General features: G+C 37.1%; 1 protein-coding gene across 1 annotated transcript in view; it reads right to left on the reverse strand.

Annotated features, from left to right (window-relative positions):
* Positions 1–968: 968 nt before the first annotated feature.
* The window catches only part of LOC103527533 (macrophage mannose receptor 1), a 36,131-nt gene continuing 18,822 nt past the window's right edge, over positions 969–18,277 (reverse strand). The window contains exons 15-29 of the mRNA XM_030446514.1: positions 16,702–16,740; positions 16,439–16,602; positions 15,890–15,957; positions 15,020–15,120; positions 14,532–14,671; positions 13,244–13,358; positions 12,428–12,609; positions 11,667–11,769; positions 9,973–10,202; positions 7,890–8,055; positions 6,675–6,815; positions 5,480–5,596; positions 4,113–4,280; positions 2,321–2,350; positions 969–1,841 (exon numbers count right to left, since the gene is read on the reverse strand). Of these exons, the coding sequence (XP_030302374.1) occupies positions 1,597–1,841; positions 2,321–2,350; positions 4,113–4,280; positions 5,480–5,596; positions 6,675–6,815; positions 7,890–8,055; positions 9,973–10,202; positions 11,667–11,769; positions 12,428–12,609; positions 13,244–13,358; positions 14,532–14,671; positions 15,020–15,120; positions 15,890–15,957; positions 16,439–16,602; positions 16,702–16,740 (2,009 nt within the window). The 3' untranslated portion in view covers positions 969–1,596. The remainder of the gene's footprint in view (positions 1,842–2,320; positions 2,351–4,112; positions 4,281–5,479; positions 5,597–6,674; positions 6,816–7,889; positions 8,056–9,972; positions 10,203–11,666; positions 11,770–12,427; positions 12,610–13,243; positions 13,359–14,531; positions 14,672–15,019; positions 15,121–15,889; positions 15,958–16,438; positions 16,603–16,701; positions 16,741–18,277) is intronic.

The raw sequence follows: 18,277 nt of genomic DNA on the forward strand, positions 1-18,277 counted from the left end.
GTCTTTCTTCTTATTCACCAAGAGATGAGCTGGAATTAATTTTTGTAGTAGAGGTCCTTACAGAAAAAAATTGGTTCTGGCTCCTTCCTGATTTTGGAGAGTCTAAGTTGAAAGAGAAAACCCTGGGCTCTAAATAAGGAAATATCCTGTCACATGTGGTATTTGGAAATCTATAAATAATTAGAAAATTCAAACATTGCATATAAAAGTGAAGTTTCCTTGCAAAGTTTGAACAGTTCTACATCATTCTTTTGATGTAGTTCTTACATCAAATCTTTTTAACTCTCTTGGTTCTGGGATTGTGACTTCCTGATGGTCAAATACAAAGAAGCAGGGAGTGCACTTTAAATATGTGTACTTTAAGTCTTCTACATACATACCTGGGAAACTCAGAAAAAGTATGTGTAAATTTCTTGGTCAGATAAGTCTTCACTGCTCCAGAAGTTGTTTTCATTTAATTTGATGCACCAAACAATGTTGACTTTTTCAGTGTGAGAAATTAATCCAGATGGGCTGCTTTAATTTTTCCTATGAACTTCATAAATGGCACTGTGTGTAGACCTGGTTTTTATATTCTCTAATTTATCAAGTGGTAGAACTTCTGTGCTGTTAATTTGTGTGAATTTATCTCAGGAGAACCAATACCAATTAGCCAAAGCTCACAAATCTTTCTGTTAACCAGTGATTTTGGCAACAGAACTATCTTTCAAAATTATTTAATCCATAAAGTACAAATCAATTTTAATACCCAGTAATTATTTATTTGCACCAAGAATGGAGTGGATTCTTCCAGCTTTATTTGGAATCCAGGTTATTTTATAGTTTATTTATGTTTCTTTTTAGTCATGTGCTTTTCTCATGTTTCTGTGTTTCCCCCACTCTCAAGGGGACTCATTAGATCATCAAATAATGTAACATTTGTGTTTACCAATTAAGCACTGAAGTATTATTATCTAATATATAGATCCTTTATTGATATAGTCTCATATTTATAACTGGTACAAAACATTCAAAGTCAGAATATGCAAAGATTCACTTGTTTTGCAAAATCCAAGATGTAATGAAAAAAGAATAAGCATTTGCATTTAACTTCTAATAATGTGGCAAGGAAGATACTTGTGTAAAAGGTGTAAAACAGTGATGGGGGGAAAAAAATATGTAAATATCTAGTTTTTCAAAACACCATTTCACCAGAGTACCAGTATGCACTCTTCTGTATGTTGATACATTCCCAAACTGCAGGCACTGGGGCCAAGTGCTCTGCTCTCTGCATGACTGCACTTGACTCCCTATGTGATGCTGCCATAAATCTCTAAAAAGAGACAACACAAGGGTATTAAAAAACTTTAAAATCTAAATTCATAGTAGTTCTGTTATTTGTATCTGTTTAATTAGCCATTTTACACAGTGATGAGTCTTAGTTCTGAGAGTGTTTCTTGAAGAGCACAGAAAAAAAGCTCTTAATACCAGAGGAATATATGGTAATTTTAGTTCATACTGTCTGTTAAATGCACGCAACTTTCAGTAAGATTTCCTTTGTTCTAGCTAGATTTATTTATTTTAATTTTAAGCATATAGTTTGGCTGTGTTATCACATTAAACAACATTCTGTTGATTTTCTCCTTTGTTGTTGATAGAATCAATTTCATCATCCTTTCCAGTTAGGACACGGCTGTATTCTACCATTGTGCTCTGCCATTTCACCTCTCTCTCAGTCTGACGTTGTGTTTTGATCTTGAATAAGAAATAAATCATGAAGCCCACTCCTGATAAAATTATTAAGACCAGAATAAGCAATATCCACATGTTCATGTGACCATGTCCCTTGTCCTTTTTGGCATCTGTAAATAAATACAAAGCAAATAAAATTTGTACATGAAGAATATGGAGAACACTGAAAACTATTGGTCTAACTCCTCCTTATTGTTAGGGTGTTAATCAGCATCCCACATTTCTGAGGAAATGGAATATAACCTCAATATACCCTAACCTTCTCCCAGAGTTCTCTTGGAGCACAAATAGGAAGGGGGCAAAGGAGTTATGATAATCCTGTCTACCTCATAGAAACCAGCATGAAAAAGAAGGAACAAAGAGGGGGTGATCAGTTTACCAAAGAATTTAGTTATCCTGGGATGCCCTAAGTGTCTCTAAAGTAATCTTAAATTACGTTAGGAATGAATTCAGGGGCAAATAAGGAAACTAAGCACAGATAACTAAATATATAAAATACAAATAACTAAATAAATACTAACTATTTTAAAAACCCCAAGTATTTCTTTTAATGTCTCTGAAACTATTAAGAAGAAAAAACAAACCCTACCTTCCATGTTTTCAGCTGCTTTAGGAATTGCTGTCAAAGATGAAAATAAGTTTTTAGCCAAATCTAAAAAGGTCATATTTTAATCCTGAGAGTTTATGTCAGCAAAAGGTCTGTAACCTGCACATTAAGGTTACCTCATTATTTCTCTGGGTAACAGCTTTGCTAAACTATCAGATTGAAAGATGTGCTTGATTTTTAATGTGATATTCACTGTAATAAAACAGCAGTGTTTTGCATATTAAAGTGAGATTTTTGTTTCATTTTTAATAACCAAAGAATCCTTAAGCACGAGTATTTTCTAAGTGTTTTAGATAGAGTCTTTCTTCTTCCCTGATTAATAAATCTTGCCCTCTTCACTAGGTTTGCACGCCTACAGAGACGGAAAAATTTTATGAAGCACTGAGGATATTTGATAATTTTCCTATACTGCACACAAGTCCTTTGAGACCCAGCAGATTTTACTCCAGCCTAATTATTTTGCATCCATAATTACATTTATAAACTCCAGCTCCTTTATGCAGTTATTCTCAGCCATGTAAAGAGGGCGCCATCAGCAAGGTATTTCTCGGGGCGTGCCTGGATGATGCCCAATGCTGGAGGATGTTGTCCCTATGAGCATCAGGAGCCAAAGGGAGAGTCAAAGTGCACATTCCAGATGCACACATCCCAGCCAGGCTGCTGCAGCAGAATCAGAGCAAAGCATTCAGCTCCAGTGTGTTTGCCAGCATGAGGGAAGCAAAACTGTGAAATTGCCCTTGGAAGGAGATGGAACTCACTGAATGTGAGATGTGTTTCTGCAGAAACCCCATTTCTGGTGTTCAGGAATATTCTCTGTGCTTAAACTTAGGGGCCATTCACAGTGGTACCCAACAAATAAAGTGCATGCTGAAACTGAGTTTATGCTGACTAGTAGATCTGGTATGAAAGAATTTGCTTTCTGTAATGTCTATTGCTCTTAATATCCAAAGAAATTTAGGAGTTGCCCTAAAATTTTTATTTTCAGAAAATTCTCTGACACTGCTATGAATGTGCACAGCTGCCATCCCCACCAGCTGCAGCTTTGCTTTGGGAGGGGAAAGGACAGAACCTCCCAGAATCCCAGACCTCAGGGTTACAAAACAGAGCAGGAAATCATACTTTTTTTGCAGAATTAACAGTTAAACTCAAAAATACCACATGGCTGCTTGGCTCACCATATTCTGCTATTTCTACTTCCTGACAAGAGCAGATGGTGCTCAGTTACACAGAAACACAATATTAAAAAAAAAAAACAAAACGCTAACCAAAACACTTCACTATTTTCAAAGGTCACTGTACATGCTCTGGATCAGACTTCCGTTCTGGTATTATTTAAATAGAATTGCTTCATCCATCTTTTACTGGAACAGTATGTGTCATAGTACAGCAAGAGGAAGAAAAGCAAAGTGTTGCAACCCTTGTTCCATAAGAAGTGAGTATGGATGCTAGCAGGAAAATGTGTGTGTATGTTGGAGGGGAACTAAACAACAAAGGAGTTCAAACATTTCCTGGAAAATATTGAAAAATTGCAATTATTAATTGAATATTCATTGCATCATGCAGGAAATTCTGAAGTTAGGAAGAAATAAAATGCATTCAGGGCAGAAAACAGAAAAGGATATTTGTATATTCATATTATTTTTGTCTGCTTAGACAGGTGATAAAGAAGACTGTAATTACAGTGTCATATGTCAATCTTTTTAATGACCTATTGTGCTCTTACTACTGAAATAAAACCATAAACATCAAGAGCAAATATCAAGAAATTACTTACCCTTTGCTTTTTTACAAATAAAACCCTTTTGAGAAGAGCAGGGAAGGATACTCCAGGAGCCGGTGGATGCAAACAGCTCTACACAATAGTCAAGCCGTTCCTCTGAGGGCTGTCCTTCACCCCAGTTGACAAAGTCTAAGGGACTGTTGTCTTGCCAAAGCAGCTGCCCTAAAGTTGCAAATGTTAGTAGTAGTAGTGCTAATAGTTCCACACCAAAGATCACCACTAATATTAGTGAACATTAAAATTATTACTTTACTCGGCCTAACAAAGCAATATTACTTTCTTAAAAAATTCCATCTGAGATTATGTTCTGATGAGTTTAATCTCTTTAGAAACTCTTCTTAAAAACAAAATATGATTTGCAGGTTTGCCATTGATAACTTAGTTTTAATTTACAAAGCCCCATGGTTTTGTCTTGTCTGCTAAAGATTCAAACTGAAAAGAAAATAAAGACAGGCTCTCGTTAAATTTTTTCAATTATTATTTCAGCTGCAAGCATTGAAAATCAAGCAATTTTTTTACTGTAATACTTACTAATATACTTAGGTAAAATAAAACCATTTCATTTTTATATAAAGTCTGAAACAAAAATTTTGACATATCAATGAGTTAATGGGGTCTTTGGAAACACTGCAACCATAAGCAGCTGTACAAAATTATCAACAATTACAGCATTCCTGGATCATTCAAATTAAGAAATGAGGCCCTATGATTGTCTCAGGTATGGGCAGCTGAAAATACATGCTATACCCCCCTTTCATAAAGAACATTATCTTCTGCTTTGTGCCACTCAAGAACTATTCCTATTACCTCCTCACACCCTTGCTACTGGCCCAGCTACAGACAGGATTGAATTGAGACAGTCCCAGATGCTGCCATCCCTTTGGTGGACTCATGCAATATCCAAAATCCCTAATGGACACCAAGCAGATTTCCTTTCTACAGCCTTTTACACCTATTTTATAAAAACCAAAGCTTCCAAGAAAGTTTAGATTATATGCTGTTAATCTATTCTTTTCTTTTAACTAGTTTCTACTGTACATCAATTAGTTCCTTAACAGACATTTAATGGAGTCATAGCATCATAGAATCATAGAATTGGCTGGGTTGGAAGGGACCTCAGAGATCATTGAGTCCAACCCTTTTACCACCGTTGCGGTTGCTAGACCATGGCACTGAGTGCCACATCCAGTCTCTTTTTAAATAGCTCCAGGGACGGAGAATCCACTACTTCCCTGGGCAGCCCATTCCAATGCCTGACCACCCTTTCGGTAAAGAAATTCTTTCTAATATCTAACCTATATTATAGGTTAGGTTATAGGTTAGGTCTTTTTATTATTATTTATAGGAGTCAAAATAGTTACCTTTTACATTTCTGTACATCCCTATCCAAAAGCCACTTGTTTTGCTGCTGTATAAGTCTGCATGATCTATTAAAAAGTTTGATTCAGCCAGATCTTCTACAGAAGTCAACACACCACCTGTAAGGAAACCAACAGAGGATTACTGGGGCTGTCCCCTGTTGTAGTAGTCAGCGGTTGTTACAGCCTTTGATGTAGGACATAGTTAGCAATAAAACTTGTCCTGCTGGTTGTTAGTAAGCATGGATTTAAATGAGAAAAAAGCATCCAGCCACAGGGGAACAGCAGAGACTGTGAATGATATGATCAGAAATGCAAGAGGTGAAAGCACAGTGAAGGTGATATTACAAAAAAACAGGCAAATTGCACTGTTTTTTCAAGTGTTTGATAATATTTGTCACAGGTATTATGGGTGATTATTTATTTTACTTCATATTTTGGCAGGATCTTAAGTAGCATGAGAGTGATAAAGTGCACCAAACAACTTTGCAATTTAAATGTATTATTATGCCTAGTCTAATATTCATATTAATTTTTCTGGCAGTGGTGGTGGAGGAAGACAGCTAAGAAGATCTAAAAAGATATGAAACAACAGGACACATCTTTTGGAAAGTATAATGCTTCCCATTCCCTTTCACTGCCTCCTAAAGCATGAGTGAAGTAAATGATGATTCAACAGCACAGGTGGAAGAGGGACATGCTCATGGTATTGGCCTCTGAGATGGAGGAGGGAAGCATCCAACCTCCCCTGGCTCTGCAGGCTGCCAAGAAATCCTGATGACACAGAAAGGACTCTTTGGGACAACACGCTAAAAATAAGTGTTTGTTATTACTGTACTTATTTCTGCTCTTGTGAAAAGAAATAGAAAAGAGGGATAAGGCTGGAAAGACCTTAAGCCACTTTAAAATCTAGCTAAAAAGAGAAAATTTGTGAATGAAGAGATATAATAAGAAAAAAGCATAGAGGCAAATAAGCAAACAAACCAACCACCAAAAAATAAAACAAAGAACCCCTCCAAAAAAAACCCCAATCATCTTAATTTCAACATTACTGAAAAGCAAACAGCATCAGTGTTGAAAAATAAATAAGTCACTGATTTCTGTTTTTTAGTATCTGTAGATTTTGCAGTATAAGTTTTCAAGAATTTTTTTAATTTTTTTTTTTTGAAGTCAAGATTGAAATGCTATCTTTGATTACCTGATTGGATGCACTGTGCCAAAGACTGAGCCCAGCTCATTCGATTGGAATTGAAATTATAGCAGTGGCTCCGGAAAGGAATCCAAGATATGTGATCAGGACATTCTCCAATATCCTGGGGTGGATCAGAAGGAAGTGTGTCTGGAAAAAATGAGTTGTTATGGATGCTTTCATTCAGTAGGGGTTGTATGAGGAGCGTGACCTGCTTAGGCAGAGCTAAATGATTCACTGTGAGCCAGCACTCTTCTGTGTTGCCAGCTAAATCAGACCTGGACTGTCTCTAGGATGTTTCATAGAATCATTGAATTTTCAGGGTTGGAAGGAACCTTTAAGGTCACCCTTTGAGTGTTCAGGGTTGTTTGGTTAATTTTACTTTATTTTGTTATAACCAATAAATTTGTATAAATGAAAGATGCAGATCAGATAAAATGACATAAAAATAACCAAGAAGACTCCCAGATCTTCAAGAAGTTCAAGTTACTATAAGATTTGAAATGCAATATCATCTAAATCATAGTTTACTGTGGAAAAATCCCACTTAATATTTCTCCCAAGATAATAATTCTTACATAAAATTTCTGAACAGCTTTAACTCTGACAATGCATGGAATGATCTCAAGTTTCAGTCTCACCTTACAGCTTGTCTGGAACAATTTCTAATATCTCCAGTGACACTGATGGAATCACTATGAAGTATGAACTTCTGTCTGTGCCAATAACAGAGTCCTTTTTTCCCAGATACAACTCTTCCTACTTTCCCCAGTCTTTAGAATCTAATAACCATATTAGATGTCATATTATGATACCATAACCAGTGTATAAATGCTGATTATGTTGAAGGAACAAAATTTACTTTATACTCAGTGGACTCTATTGATTACAATCCTTCCCACAAAAATCCTTACAGCAAAAAAAGTTTCATCCTGTAGACTCTAAGTGAAAAATTTAGTACTCCCACAATCTTTGTATTCTGGCTGCCCGCCACACAGAATAACTGTTATAGCAGTTATCACCCCATTCCCGTAAAATGGAAGTACCTTGACTGGTGAATGACACCTCCATCAAAATAAAACATTGTTCATGCAGAATAAAGGTATTGACATTACATACTGAGGATGATCATTCCTTAAATATATACTTAAAAAGCTGTATTTCATTCAAAGAAGATTGAGCAAAGTTGCTGCCATAAAGCTGAAAGTCATCACCACAGCTTACCCTCAGATTTTTTGCAGACAGGAAAATGTTTTTCATTACAAGATGCTGTTCTCCAGGTCCCATGGAGCTCAAGATAGACACAGGCTATTTGATGTTTTGGTTCATGATAGTACCAATGAGAAAAATTCATTTTCCTTTTATCAGTCCATCTGTAATAGCCATAAGTCTAAAATTGAAACAAAAGTTTTGTCATAATTTTTCTGCACTCTCAACCAATGTTTCAGGTAAGCCATTTATACAAATGCACATTTTCAGAGGGATCTTTAGTGCTCAGTTGATATATCTGTGCTAGTACTGCTAAAGTATTAAGTGAATCAGGACTCAGCAACATGAAAGTAAGACACAGCAGTGTGCCTCCCATGCTGCAACAGCCTATTATGTTGTTTGGAAGCCCATTATGGTGCTTCCTGAGTGCTGCTTATGCTCAGCCCCTTCTTGGCCAATGCTGTGTGGTGGAATCACTAATCCAGAAGAGTCAGATCACCATGAAGAGCAACATGACCACAGGAACACGAAATGTGCAGAGAGCTCTGATAGAAGCACATCTCAGAGTTGTCTGTCGAACAAAGACTCAAAACTCAAGTGCAGTTTTGATAAGACGTTATTCAGGAGTAAACTGCAGGTATCACTATGAAAAGTTGTGTAAAATATTAGGGTTTTTTGAGCAAAAGACAAATACACACGAACAGAAAGTTCCCCCCTGCCCCCCGGCCTTTGTCTTTTTTTTTCCCTCCTGGAAAATTCAGAAGGGAAAATTGGACAGACCCAAAGAATATATTGCTGACATTAGTACTGGAGTGATAAAAAGTGATCCCACTTTTGTGTCTAGATATGTCAAGAGGCCAGGTACTCAAGCCCCTCCTGAGCTCTGCACCATAAAGGCAAGGTGGCTGCCAGAGAACAGAAGTAGCCATAAAGTTTCACTCTGCAACCCAGTCAGCTCACTTACAGGGACCAGGACACGTCTGGTGACCCAAACTTGATTTTAATGGAATTGCAACTGCTTTCTCAGCCATGTTTCCATGACTATAAAAACAACCAACTTTGGTATGAAGTGGATGTAAAGACATTTTCTTTCAGATATAGTTGTCCTGTGGACTTGTACAAGTGGGAAGATTAATGTCAAGGTTGATAACTACCAATCACTTAAATATTTGAAGACCAAGTATTTTGTCTGGTTAGAATCATCAAGTTGTATGTTGTTTGCCAACAAGTTAATTGTCTCAGACAAAGTAGCCCTCTAAGAAGCTTCATCAGAGAGTTGCTACATCATTTAACCAGAAACAATATTTTCACACATTTATGGTAAGTTCTTTGTAGGAATACTGAATTTCAGACACGTTTTTCATGTTATATATCCATGTGGCATCACAGTTAGTAAAAACAATCACTGGTTAAGAGAATTATTACTGATAAAACAGCACATTTTAATTTTCAAAGTAGTTTAACCAGTTCAGGTAACAATGTGATAGAAACATGATGTTTATGTGTATAGTGTCACTATGTTCACTAGAGAAGCTGTAGTCATTTTGGCATTCAGCCTCAGAGATAAGACTGATGCTCGCTTAAGTGTTCCTTTACACAGTGGTAGACTTAAATCTCCACATTTACTTCTTTTGGCACAGTATGGCTTTTAACACTTTTAGTCTTTGGGACTTAATATATGTAACATATATTAGGAGGGTGTTCAGAGGCACATGATATGTCCTGTGAACTCTACTGAACCCAAAAGTAATGAAGAAGCTCCAGTTGTCAATGATCAAAAAACAGCAGCCTTAATGATCATATTGGTTGCTTTAAACAGAATTCACTGCTCCTAAAAATGATCATCTGAAAGTTAACCTGGCAGTTCAACCTAAGTGTCCATAAAATTCCCATAGAGTAGAGAGCATCCCACACTCTCAGGGTTTCCATTCTTCTCCATTGCCTTAGATGAAGTTTAACAGTTTAAGATGGATGAAGTAAAGCAAATGCTGTCCACCAGTTCTAAGTTCCAAAATCTGCTTCATGCTACAATTCTCCCTGCTGATATCACTGCACTCATAGCATTTAAGCATATCACCTATCAGTTTATTTATCTTACCATATTGCTGTTGAGCCCAATCCATAAGGGCTCCCCATATTTTTCTGCCTGCAACATCAGGAATATATTGCTGTAAAAATCAAAAATGCTGGCAAGCTCTGATGATTTCTCCTTGCAGGCTTTTCTTGCTTCTTCCCAATTCATTTTAGAAGGAATTATTAAATAGCTGCTGTTATCATAATGGATGAAATCAGAATCTGGAGCAGTTGTGGAATGAAACAGTTCAGCCTCTGTAGAAAAGAGGTGCAAATTCAAGAGGAAGGGGAGAAAACAGTGAAAATTACTAAATACCTGAACAGCAGTATTCCTTTTGAGTAATAGATGAATGTGATGTGTCAGCACCAGCAATAAGGAAAAAGATTTCTTATTTCAAACACGGGAGACATTTTAACAGTGTCAGACTTGGAATTTAACAGACTTGGAATTATTAGTAACTATAGTGGGAATAGTGTATTCAGGAATTAGGGAGAGATAGATGATGAGCTCTGTGTATGTATAGACATGAACTGCACCAGATGAAATTATGGTCCCACAGTGGTCCTCCCACCTAGAGCTCTCCAGATCCCCCTCCCACAGTGCAGGTGAAATTCCTTCCAAGCAGAGTGCAGAATCTCCACACCACTTCAGTATTAAAATAGGGATGAATTTCATTCTTAGCAAAGTTTGTAGCTCTGCTGCTGCTTTCCCATGTAGGAAGAAGTGAAAAAGGAAATTGTATCTTAAATGATACATGTGGAAAACAAAGACCTATTGCTAGCGATGGGGATAGAAAAAAGGACAAATACTGCCTTCATGTTCAGTCAGTGTTGAGACCTCCCTGGCAATCATTTTTACTAGTGACACCCTTGAGCAGCTTTTTGCACTTGCATGGGACAGAGCTGTGAAGCATCTGGCCCAGCTGTGGCTTCTTCCTGTATTTTTACTCGCTGCTCAGCAGTTCCTTGTTCCTGTGGACTCTGCAGTGTAGCTGTGCTCCGGATGTGTCTCCCACCCTGAGGATACACAAGGAAAACCAGAACTTTTGCCCTTCTGATTATTGCTGGTCTTGCAATATAAAAACATTGCTAGATACTGATGACCAAAATAAACAGTTTAGCTGACCTTAGTTAACCACCCCTGGGAGTGCACATGAGGGGTTTTTACTGATGGGGGCTAGATCTGGGGGTGAGGATGGGGAAGGTGGTTTTAGTGCATTGTCTAGCTAGCTAAGATACCTATGGGGGAGATCACTGCTGGATTTGTCTTTATGCTTTGTATTTACATTTGCAAAATAACCTGATTCAGCTTCTGTACTAGCTGGGTAAAACACAGGTGGCTAAGCTTTTCTGTCAATATCTTAGAAAAACATTATGAAGGCACAGCTCTTCCAACCTGTTTTGGGCATTTGCCTCAGGAAGAGTGACGCAGGTGAATTTGCCCTTTAAAGTGTCTACTAACCATGTTCAGGCAACTGATTTAAGTGTAGACATCTTCAGGGTAGGAGAAACCAGCTTCCCCGAGTGCTGAGAGGGCAGAGATTGTAAAGCTTTTTTTTTTTTTTTTTTTTTTTTTTTTTTAATAATCCTTATCTCAGAGCATGTTTTATGCCTGGAATTCTTGAGCCTTGCATGGCTGGGCAGTAAAAACTGAGGACTCATATGGTCAGATTGTTCAGTAAATGTCTTCCAGCAAAGAAAATGAAAAGTAAAACTTACTGCTGTCCATCTGGCAAATATAGCTTTTTTTTTGCTGGCAGTCGGTGTTTTCCCAGTACCCGGCTTCATCTACAGATCTTTTTGTCATTGCAATACAGTCAGTCTATGAAAAAAATTAAAAAAGAAAATTCTAGGTAATTAAGTGCAAAATGTCTGGCAAAATAATAGAGATTAGTTTGAAAAAACAAGGCTAATAGCTTTCTTTTCTAGCTTTCTGGTTCTTTATTTTTCTTAGAAAATAAATTTCTTGTCTTAATTATCTTAAGGCAATATACTTCCCTTGGAAGATTACTGGAAGCAAACTTTTTTCAGTTTATTAAAATTACTTGGAGCTCACAAAGGCTATTTTTACTATGTAGTTAATGGTAATCTGTACAATAGATTGTACAACAGTCTCGATTTGTTGAACTTTGCTTTAGATTCAAGCTGTACAAAGAGAAATAATAAAGCAAAGTAAAAACCTCAGGTAGTAATACTGATCATGGTCAGTGAAGTCTAATTCTATTTTATTCTAACAGTAATTATAAAACAGCACTCCTGCAGTTCTAACCTTCTGCAAAAGAATAGCAGAAAATACCAACTCTAAACAGGCCTATTAATCATTGGGTACAGCTTTAAAAACTTGTTTACTGAAATACTATTCAGTTGCCCTGTGTTTTATGCCATTGAAATACAGTATCCTGTCTGAGAGAAACCAGGCTGGTTATGCTAAGTTTGAGTATGTTCTCTAAGTTATGTATTTCCCAGTTTTTTCTGATTACCTGAATTGTAATATATTTCATGTCAACTCTTATAAATTCATCTCTAAAAGGGAATTTTTTTGCCCACTTTGAATAGTCAAAAAGGCTTCCATCTGTCCAAAGATACGTATTCTCAGTGCTAATATCATTCAGTCCAATCCATGCTTCATTGGCAACATCCTTCAGGTGGAAGGTGAGGAAGGCTATTAAAAATAAAAGATCAGAGAAAGATAGTACTAGAAGAGTTGTCTTTCTTCACACTGATTGTAAAGCAATTTCTGAATAAAATAACCACTAAATTTTTTAAACTATTGCGAATACTATGCTCTGTATTTTTAAACAATTAGTTAATGGTAAAAGAAAAATTACAGAGGGTAATCTAATGAAATCAGGAAAGAAAAAAAAAGGAGAATTATTCTAGATAAAAATGATAGATACTTCTTGAGAATATTGTAGAAGTTAGGATTAGGAGGGACTGTGAATGGATTAATCAGGCTTTCCCAAAACAACACCAACTGCACATATCTAATTTCTGATGGATGTTTGCTTCTTTCCTGATTTGAATATCCGTGAGCATATAGTTTCTATGAACTTTTACTATTCACCCCATCTCCCAAGGCCACGGGGAACACACTATTCTGTTCCCTCTGTGTAATGCTTTTGCCAAGAGATGGCAAGTGTCATAATTCCTTAGTCCAGTCTTCTCTCTGGATCAAGCAGCTCCAGGTCTTACTTCATAGGTCATGCTACTTACGTCTGAAGGCTGGTTTGGTCACATCATTAGATGGTGTAATGTGCTGGCTTCAAACTTAGTGCCAAAAGGTTTAGACCTCCTACCTTGCACGGGCTCGTTGTGTATAGAGGGCAAATTTCCCCCTAATTCGATACAAGCACTTCTTGCAGAGTGCCAAGTCAGTCTCTCTTCTTCTCTGGATCCAAATATTTTGTAACACTGTGGGGACAGTAAAGGATCAGACAACATTTCAGGTCTTGGAGAATATTAAAAATATTTGTTTTGATAAACTCTGTTCTATTCCCTACAGGAAAAGAGCAGCAGATGGAGGATCTGCTGAAATGTGAATACTGTCAGCTGGCAAAAGGGAGACTCAGCTCATCACAGTGATGCATCTGCAGCACTTACCAACCTGTGGGATGTCTGAGGTTAGTGCTGGACAAGAGTAGGCAACTTCCAAAAGCTTTTGAGGGAACTAAGTATCCAGTCACATTACTGAAAAGTGGAATCTTCGAGGGACTTAAACAACTTCCTACTCAGGAAAATAATTTGGAGCAGGCATCTCTCAGCCACAGACATAGAGCTGAAGCCTGAGCTTGTGTGAGCACTCAATATGAGCAAAACAGTGTCAGGAAGAAGTGATCTTTTGTACCATGTATTAGTACCCCATGGAGATTTTTCCTGAAGGTATAAATGTATAAAATTGTTTTTGTGGTTACATACATTCTGAAGGACAGAAGACATTTTTTTAACTGTCTTATGTCACTTATCCCTTTTTGTGCCCTTCAAATGCATAAATACTTCCCCTATTGATTGAACTGTGGGACAGACTTGTGGGTTTCATTTGTTTTGTTTTGTTAAGGTTAAATGGCCAGGGGTACATTTTCTAACTGACAGTGCTTGCTTGTTTTGTACATTTGATTCAGCATTTAGTGCTGCCTGTGTTACTCAGTTTAAGATTAGTTGTTGTGATACCTGACTACAGATGAAAAGAGCTTTTTCATATCAAGGTTCATATCAAATTCATTTTATGTTTTCATATCAAGGTTACTCAGAAAAAGAGATTTGCACTCACAAATAAGAATAATGAAACAATAAGGATGTTTAAAACAGAAAAAGAAAGTTTTAGAAACTGAAAAAGTAACAACAGCTAAAGACACGTGGGTGTTTATAAAAATTATAACATTCAAATTCACCTTTTCTTGAGATGTAGATATGGAGTTTACAACATGAAAATCTGACTGCATGGCTAGTAGAATACCACTTAATATACTGGTGTTTAAGTGAGAGAATTTATATAGGGAGAAAAAGTATATTCGATGGTGAAATGGATAGTTGTTGCTTTCTAACTTAAGCACATTTGCTAGATATGGCTGAGATTTGTTACTCCACCTTATTCTTAAACAAAAGCCAAGTTTCAGGACATCCTCCCAAAGGCTGAAGTACAGTAGGAGCAAATCCTGAGTAATTTGAATTGTGCCTTTCACAGATGAAACCATTTTTCAGACCACAGCTTATATCTTTCCAAAAGCCTGTAAATAAGCAAAATACAGAGTATGACTGTCAAAAACTCTCATACCACCACTGCAGCAGTCAGACCCAGGCAGTATTTATAAAACATAAGTGAAACCTTACAGAGTCAGGTGAAACAGTTTTCATGTACTCTATTTGCCCCAATATCCTCTTCCTTCCTCTGCAATTCATTAATCTCCTAATAGGAGGTTTTAAACCCCATAGTGAGGTTTTAAACCCCATCATACTTGTGATGAAAAATTGTATTGTTCAACTGCCTGTTTATGGGGTAGCCTTAAAAATATACATGTAGCATTTTGATGCTAAATTTTCAGCCAAATATTTCCTGTTGCTGTTTTTCTACTCACCAAAATCTTCAGACATTATCACACAGTTTTCATCATTATTTCCAAAGTTGGGTTCATTTGGAGCCCAGGCAACATAGTTCACTGGAGTCTCATCCAGCCAGCTGAAAAAAACAAGAAGACAGTGGCTGCCAAACAGGTGTCTTCAGCAGTCATTTAGTCATAACATCTGTTTAGCTCAAGAACTAATTAAAGTATTAGTAGTGATCAGAGAGCAAGGGCTCTACATATGCTGGAGAGGACATATCCACAGCCTTACTTCTCATCTATTTAGTGTTATGGCATTCAAGTCCCATTTAGGCAGAGGCTGAATAAACAGCATCATACTCCAAGAGAAGGCTTATTATGGTCCTGACAAGGCTGAAACACCAAGATCTCATCAGCACGTAAGTCTTCCCTTTCCTGCAATAAAGGTGCCCTCCTGTAATCATTCTACAAATGGATTTCTAAAACAGGTTCCCAACGAGCCATTTCAAGTAGTTGTTGGGTGAGATTTTGCTCACAGTCCTTGCTTCCAGCTCACAGAACTTGAACCCCTGGGATTAGCCTGATTAAACCCTTACATACACCTGGCCTTTCTCTGTAGCCACTGGAGATTTGATCAGAGTCAATTTCATTCTCAATCATGTCTGACTTTAATCAGATGAATAACATTCTAAAATTAGCTGTTCTCCTCACTACCCAAGAGTTGCTTTGGTGTTTCACTTAGTTGTCTCAGTGTAATACGTCTTAGCCATGATCTTTGTTGGTTTTCATCTTCCAGATTTGGAAGGAAGACACATAGCTCTGCTTAATTATAAAAGAATTTAACACTTCTGACCTGAGATGAAATTACCATAATGTCTTATTCATTACCAGTTTTCCTTTACTCACCTGAAGTTCTGATCAAAGCTGACAACTAAGCCAATGAAATATGATCCCCCTCTGTGTTTTGTGTAAACCTAAAACAAAAGCAATTAACAGTTTAGCAATTGACAGTTCCTCAATATCAAGTAAAAATCTGGAAGCACATTTACTGTGGGTGTGGGGGTTTTTTTGTGGGTTTTTTTTTTTGTCTTCTCCATGATCTGAGCAAGAACCTTACCCTGGTTTCAAGAAAGCTAAAGGGCATAGGGAACATCCTGGAGAGAGGAACCCCCCGGACAGGAAAATAATAATAACTGTGTTGAATACTACTTATCATAGAAGAGGTAAGCAACCTGGGCCTGAAATATCCTTTGCTGAACTTTTATTATTTGTATGCGTTTTCCTCTGCCTACTGAAAGCAATAGTAATTTCTTTACAGCTCCTGAATATATTGCTGAATAAGTCAGTAACATAGGACAATAGCTCAGGATTTTTGCCTAGCTGAAAATTGTTATTTTTATTTTATCAGCTGCTCTGCTTCAGAATTCAGTTATAATTTATAGACTCAATGCTTACATATTTCCACAGAAATTGTCTCTCTCTTTCATTCTCAATGACAACAAGGTCTGCAAAGTTCTTCTGACAAAATCTCCGTGCTTCTTCTATATGAACATGTCCTTTGCTGAAATAATACTGTTTATCTTCATGTATAATCCATCCATCATTAGTAGCTTGGTATTCTGAAAGATAAAAGAGCATATATGCTACATTCATATCTGCTCTATACCAAGTCTGAGAATTATGCAGTAAATTTTGCTTCAAAGAGGAAAAAATCCTACCAAGTTTGCACTGTGTAGGTTCAGGTTTTTGCAGCATACCTGTGAAATAGAAGATCATCATGAGCAACATTCCAAATACAAAAAAATAATAAAAATCCAGAGATATTTGCTTTATGTAATTGAAAATGTTTTTTTATAATGAGGAAAAAAAATGGAACTATGAGCCACCCAATGTATTTTGAAGATTTTAAAGAAAATGACACTTGATTAAATTTAAAAATGTGTAATTTAGAAACAATTATCTAGTGAAAATTAAATGTTTAAAGCATACATACGTGTCTCCTAAAGCACCATGTTCAGCAATTCAGGATGTGGATTAAATTTGCTTTGTAAATGAAACATCATTGTGGAAAATTATATAGTATTTTTGCTTGGCATTCTGTTAGGAATTTTTTTTACATTTATGGGACTAAATATAGCCAAACAACATAAGCCAGCCAAAATATCCAGTTCTCAAGTTTGCCTACATAATATTAAGGCTTTCTCAAGTACTATGACATACTGAAAACTATAGGAAGTACTAAAAGCTTAATGCTGGTATTTTGTTTAACCACACATCATTTCCAGTGTCTAGATGCATTCCTCTTATCCTGATGTCTTGGCTTTCCCTAGGGTAGTCTGGTTTTAAGGGTCCTGGAGTGAGTCGAGAGGTACCTGGAGACCCAGCAGATACTAAACCCCTATTTCTGATTACGAGATTGACTGGGGGGAAGCAATTAACCTGTTGATATTTCTCTGGTTGTATAAGGAGGAACACATTATTAAAGAAATAATGTGTTTCTTTCAGGAAGGTCATTTAGGATCAAGATAAACTCATCAGAGTATTTATGCCATGGTTTCTGAAGTCATGCCGAGTAATCTCACCAAGACCACAGAACTGAATCTACACCAAGTGATGTGCTCAACAAACCAGAAAGGGATACACAGGATGTACTGCTTCAAGTTGACATACAGAAGTCAGTGTTTTGATGGTGTATTTGTATGACTGACCTGCCCACAAAGAAACAGTGATTCTTCCTTTTTGGTTAAGCAATTTTTCAGCAGCAGCAGCAGCATGGTGCCTTACTCACTGTCTAAGGGTAAATGTTGGCAGAATCATCAGTTATACAATGTATGCAGTGCTTTTTATATAACTTCTCTCTTCTCATCCATATTTTGCCTCCTACCAGTTCTCTGTGTGCATCCAACATTCTTTTCATTTCAATAAGCATTTAAGAGGCTCCTGCTCCATGGAGATATGTCCAAATACTCAAAACCAGGATGGATGTAAAAGTAGGACCCAGTATAAAACAAGGTCTTTCATTATCAGTGTTCACTTGGAGACCTCAGCCCATGACAATCCAGTTTCCCCCTGGCAGGCTTCCCAACACACATCCATCAGGTCCATCTCTTGCCCTGGCACCAGGTGCAGGAGGCCTGGCAATAGGGCCCTACTGTGCAGGCAAAGCTGGTACATGTAGGAGTCCTTCAAGGCTACAGCAGCCTTTGCTTTTGGTCTTTTTTTCAGAGTTTTCAGTTTCTATAGAAACTGATCTCTCCCTTTGATTCCCATCATTCATTTCAAAGTAAGAAGAAA

The sequence above is a fragment of the Calypte anna genome, chromosome 2 (assembly GCF_003957555.1).
Source record: "Calypte anna isolate BGI_N300 chromosome 2, bCalAnn1_v1.p, whole genome shotgun sequence".
Lineage (NCBI taxonomy): Eukaryota > Metazoa > Chordata > Aves > Apodiformes > Trochilidae > Calypte > Calypte anna.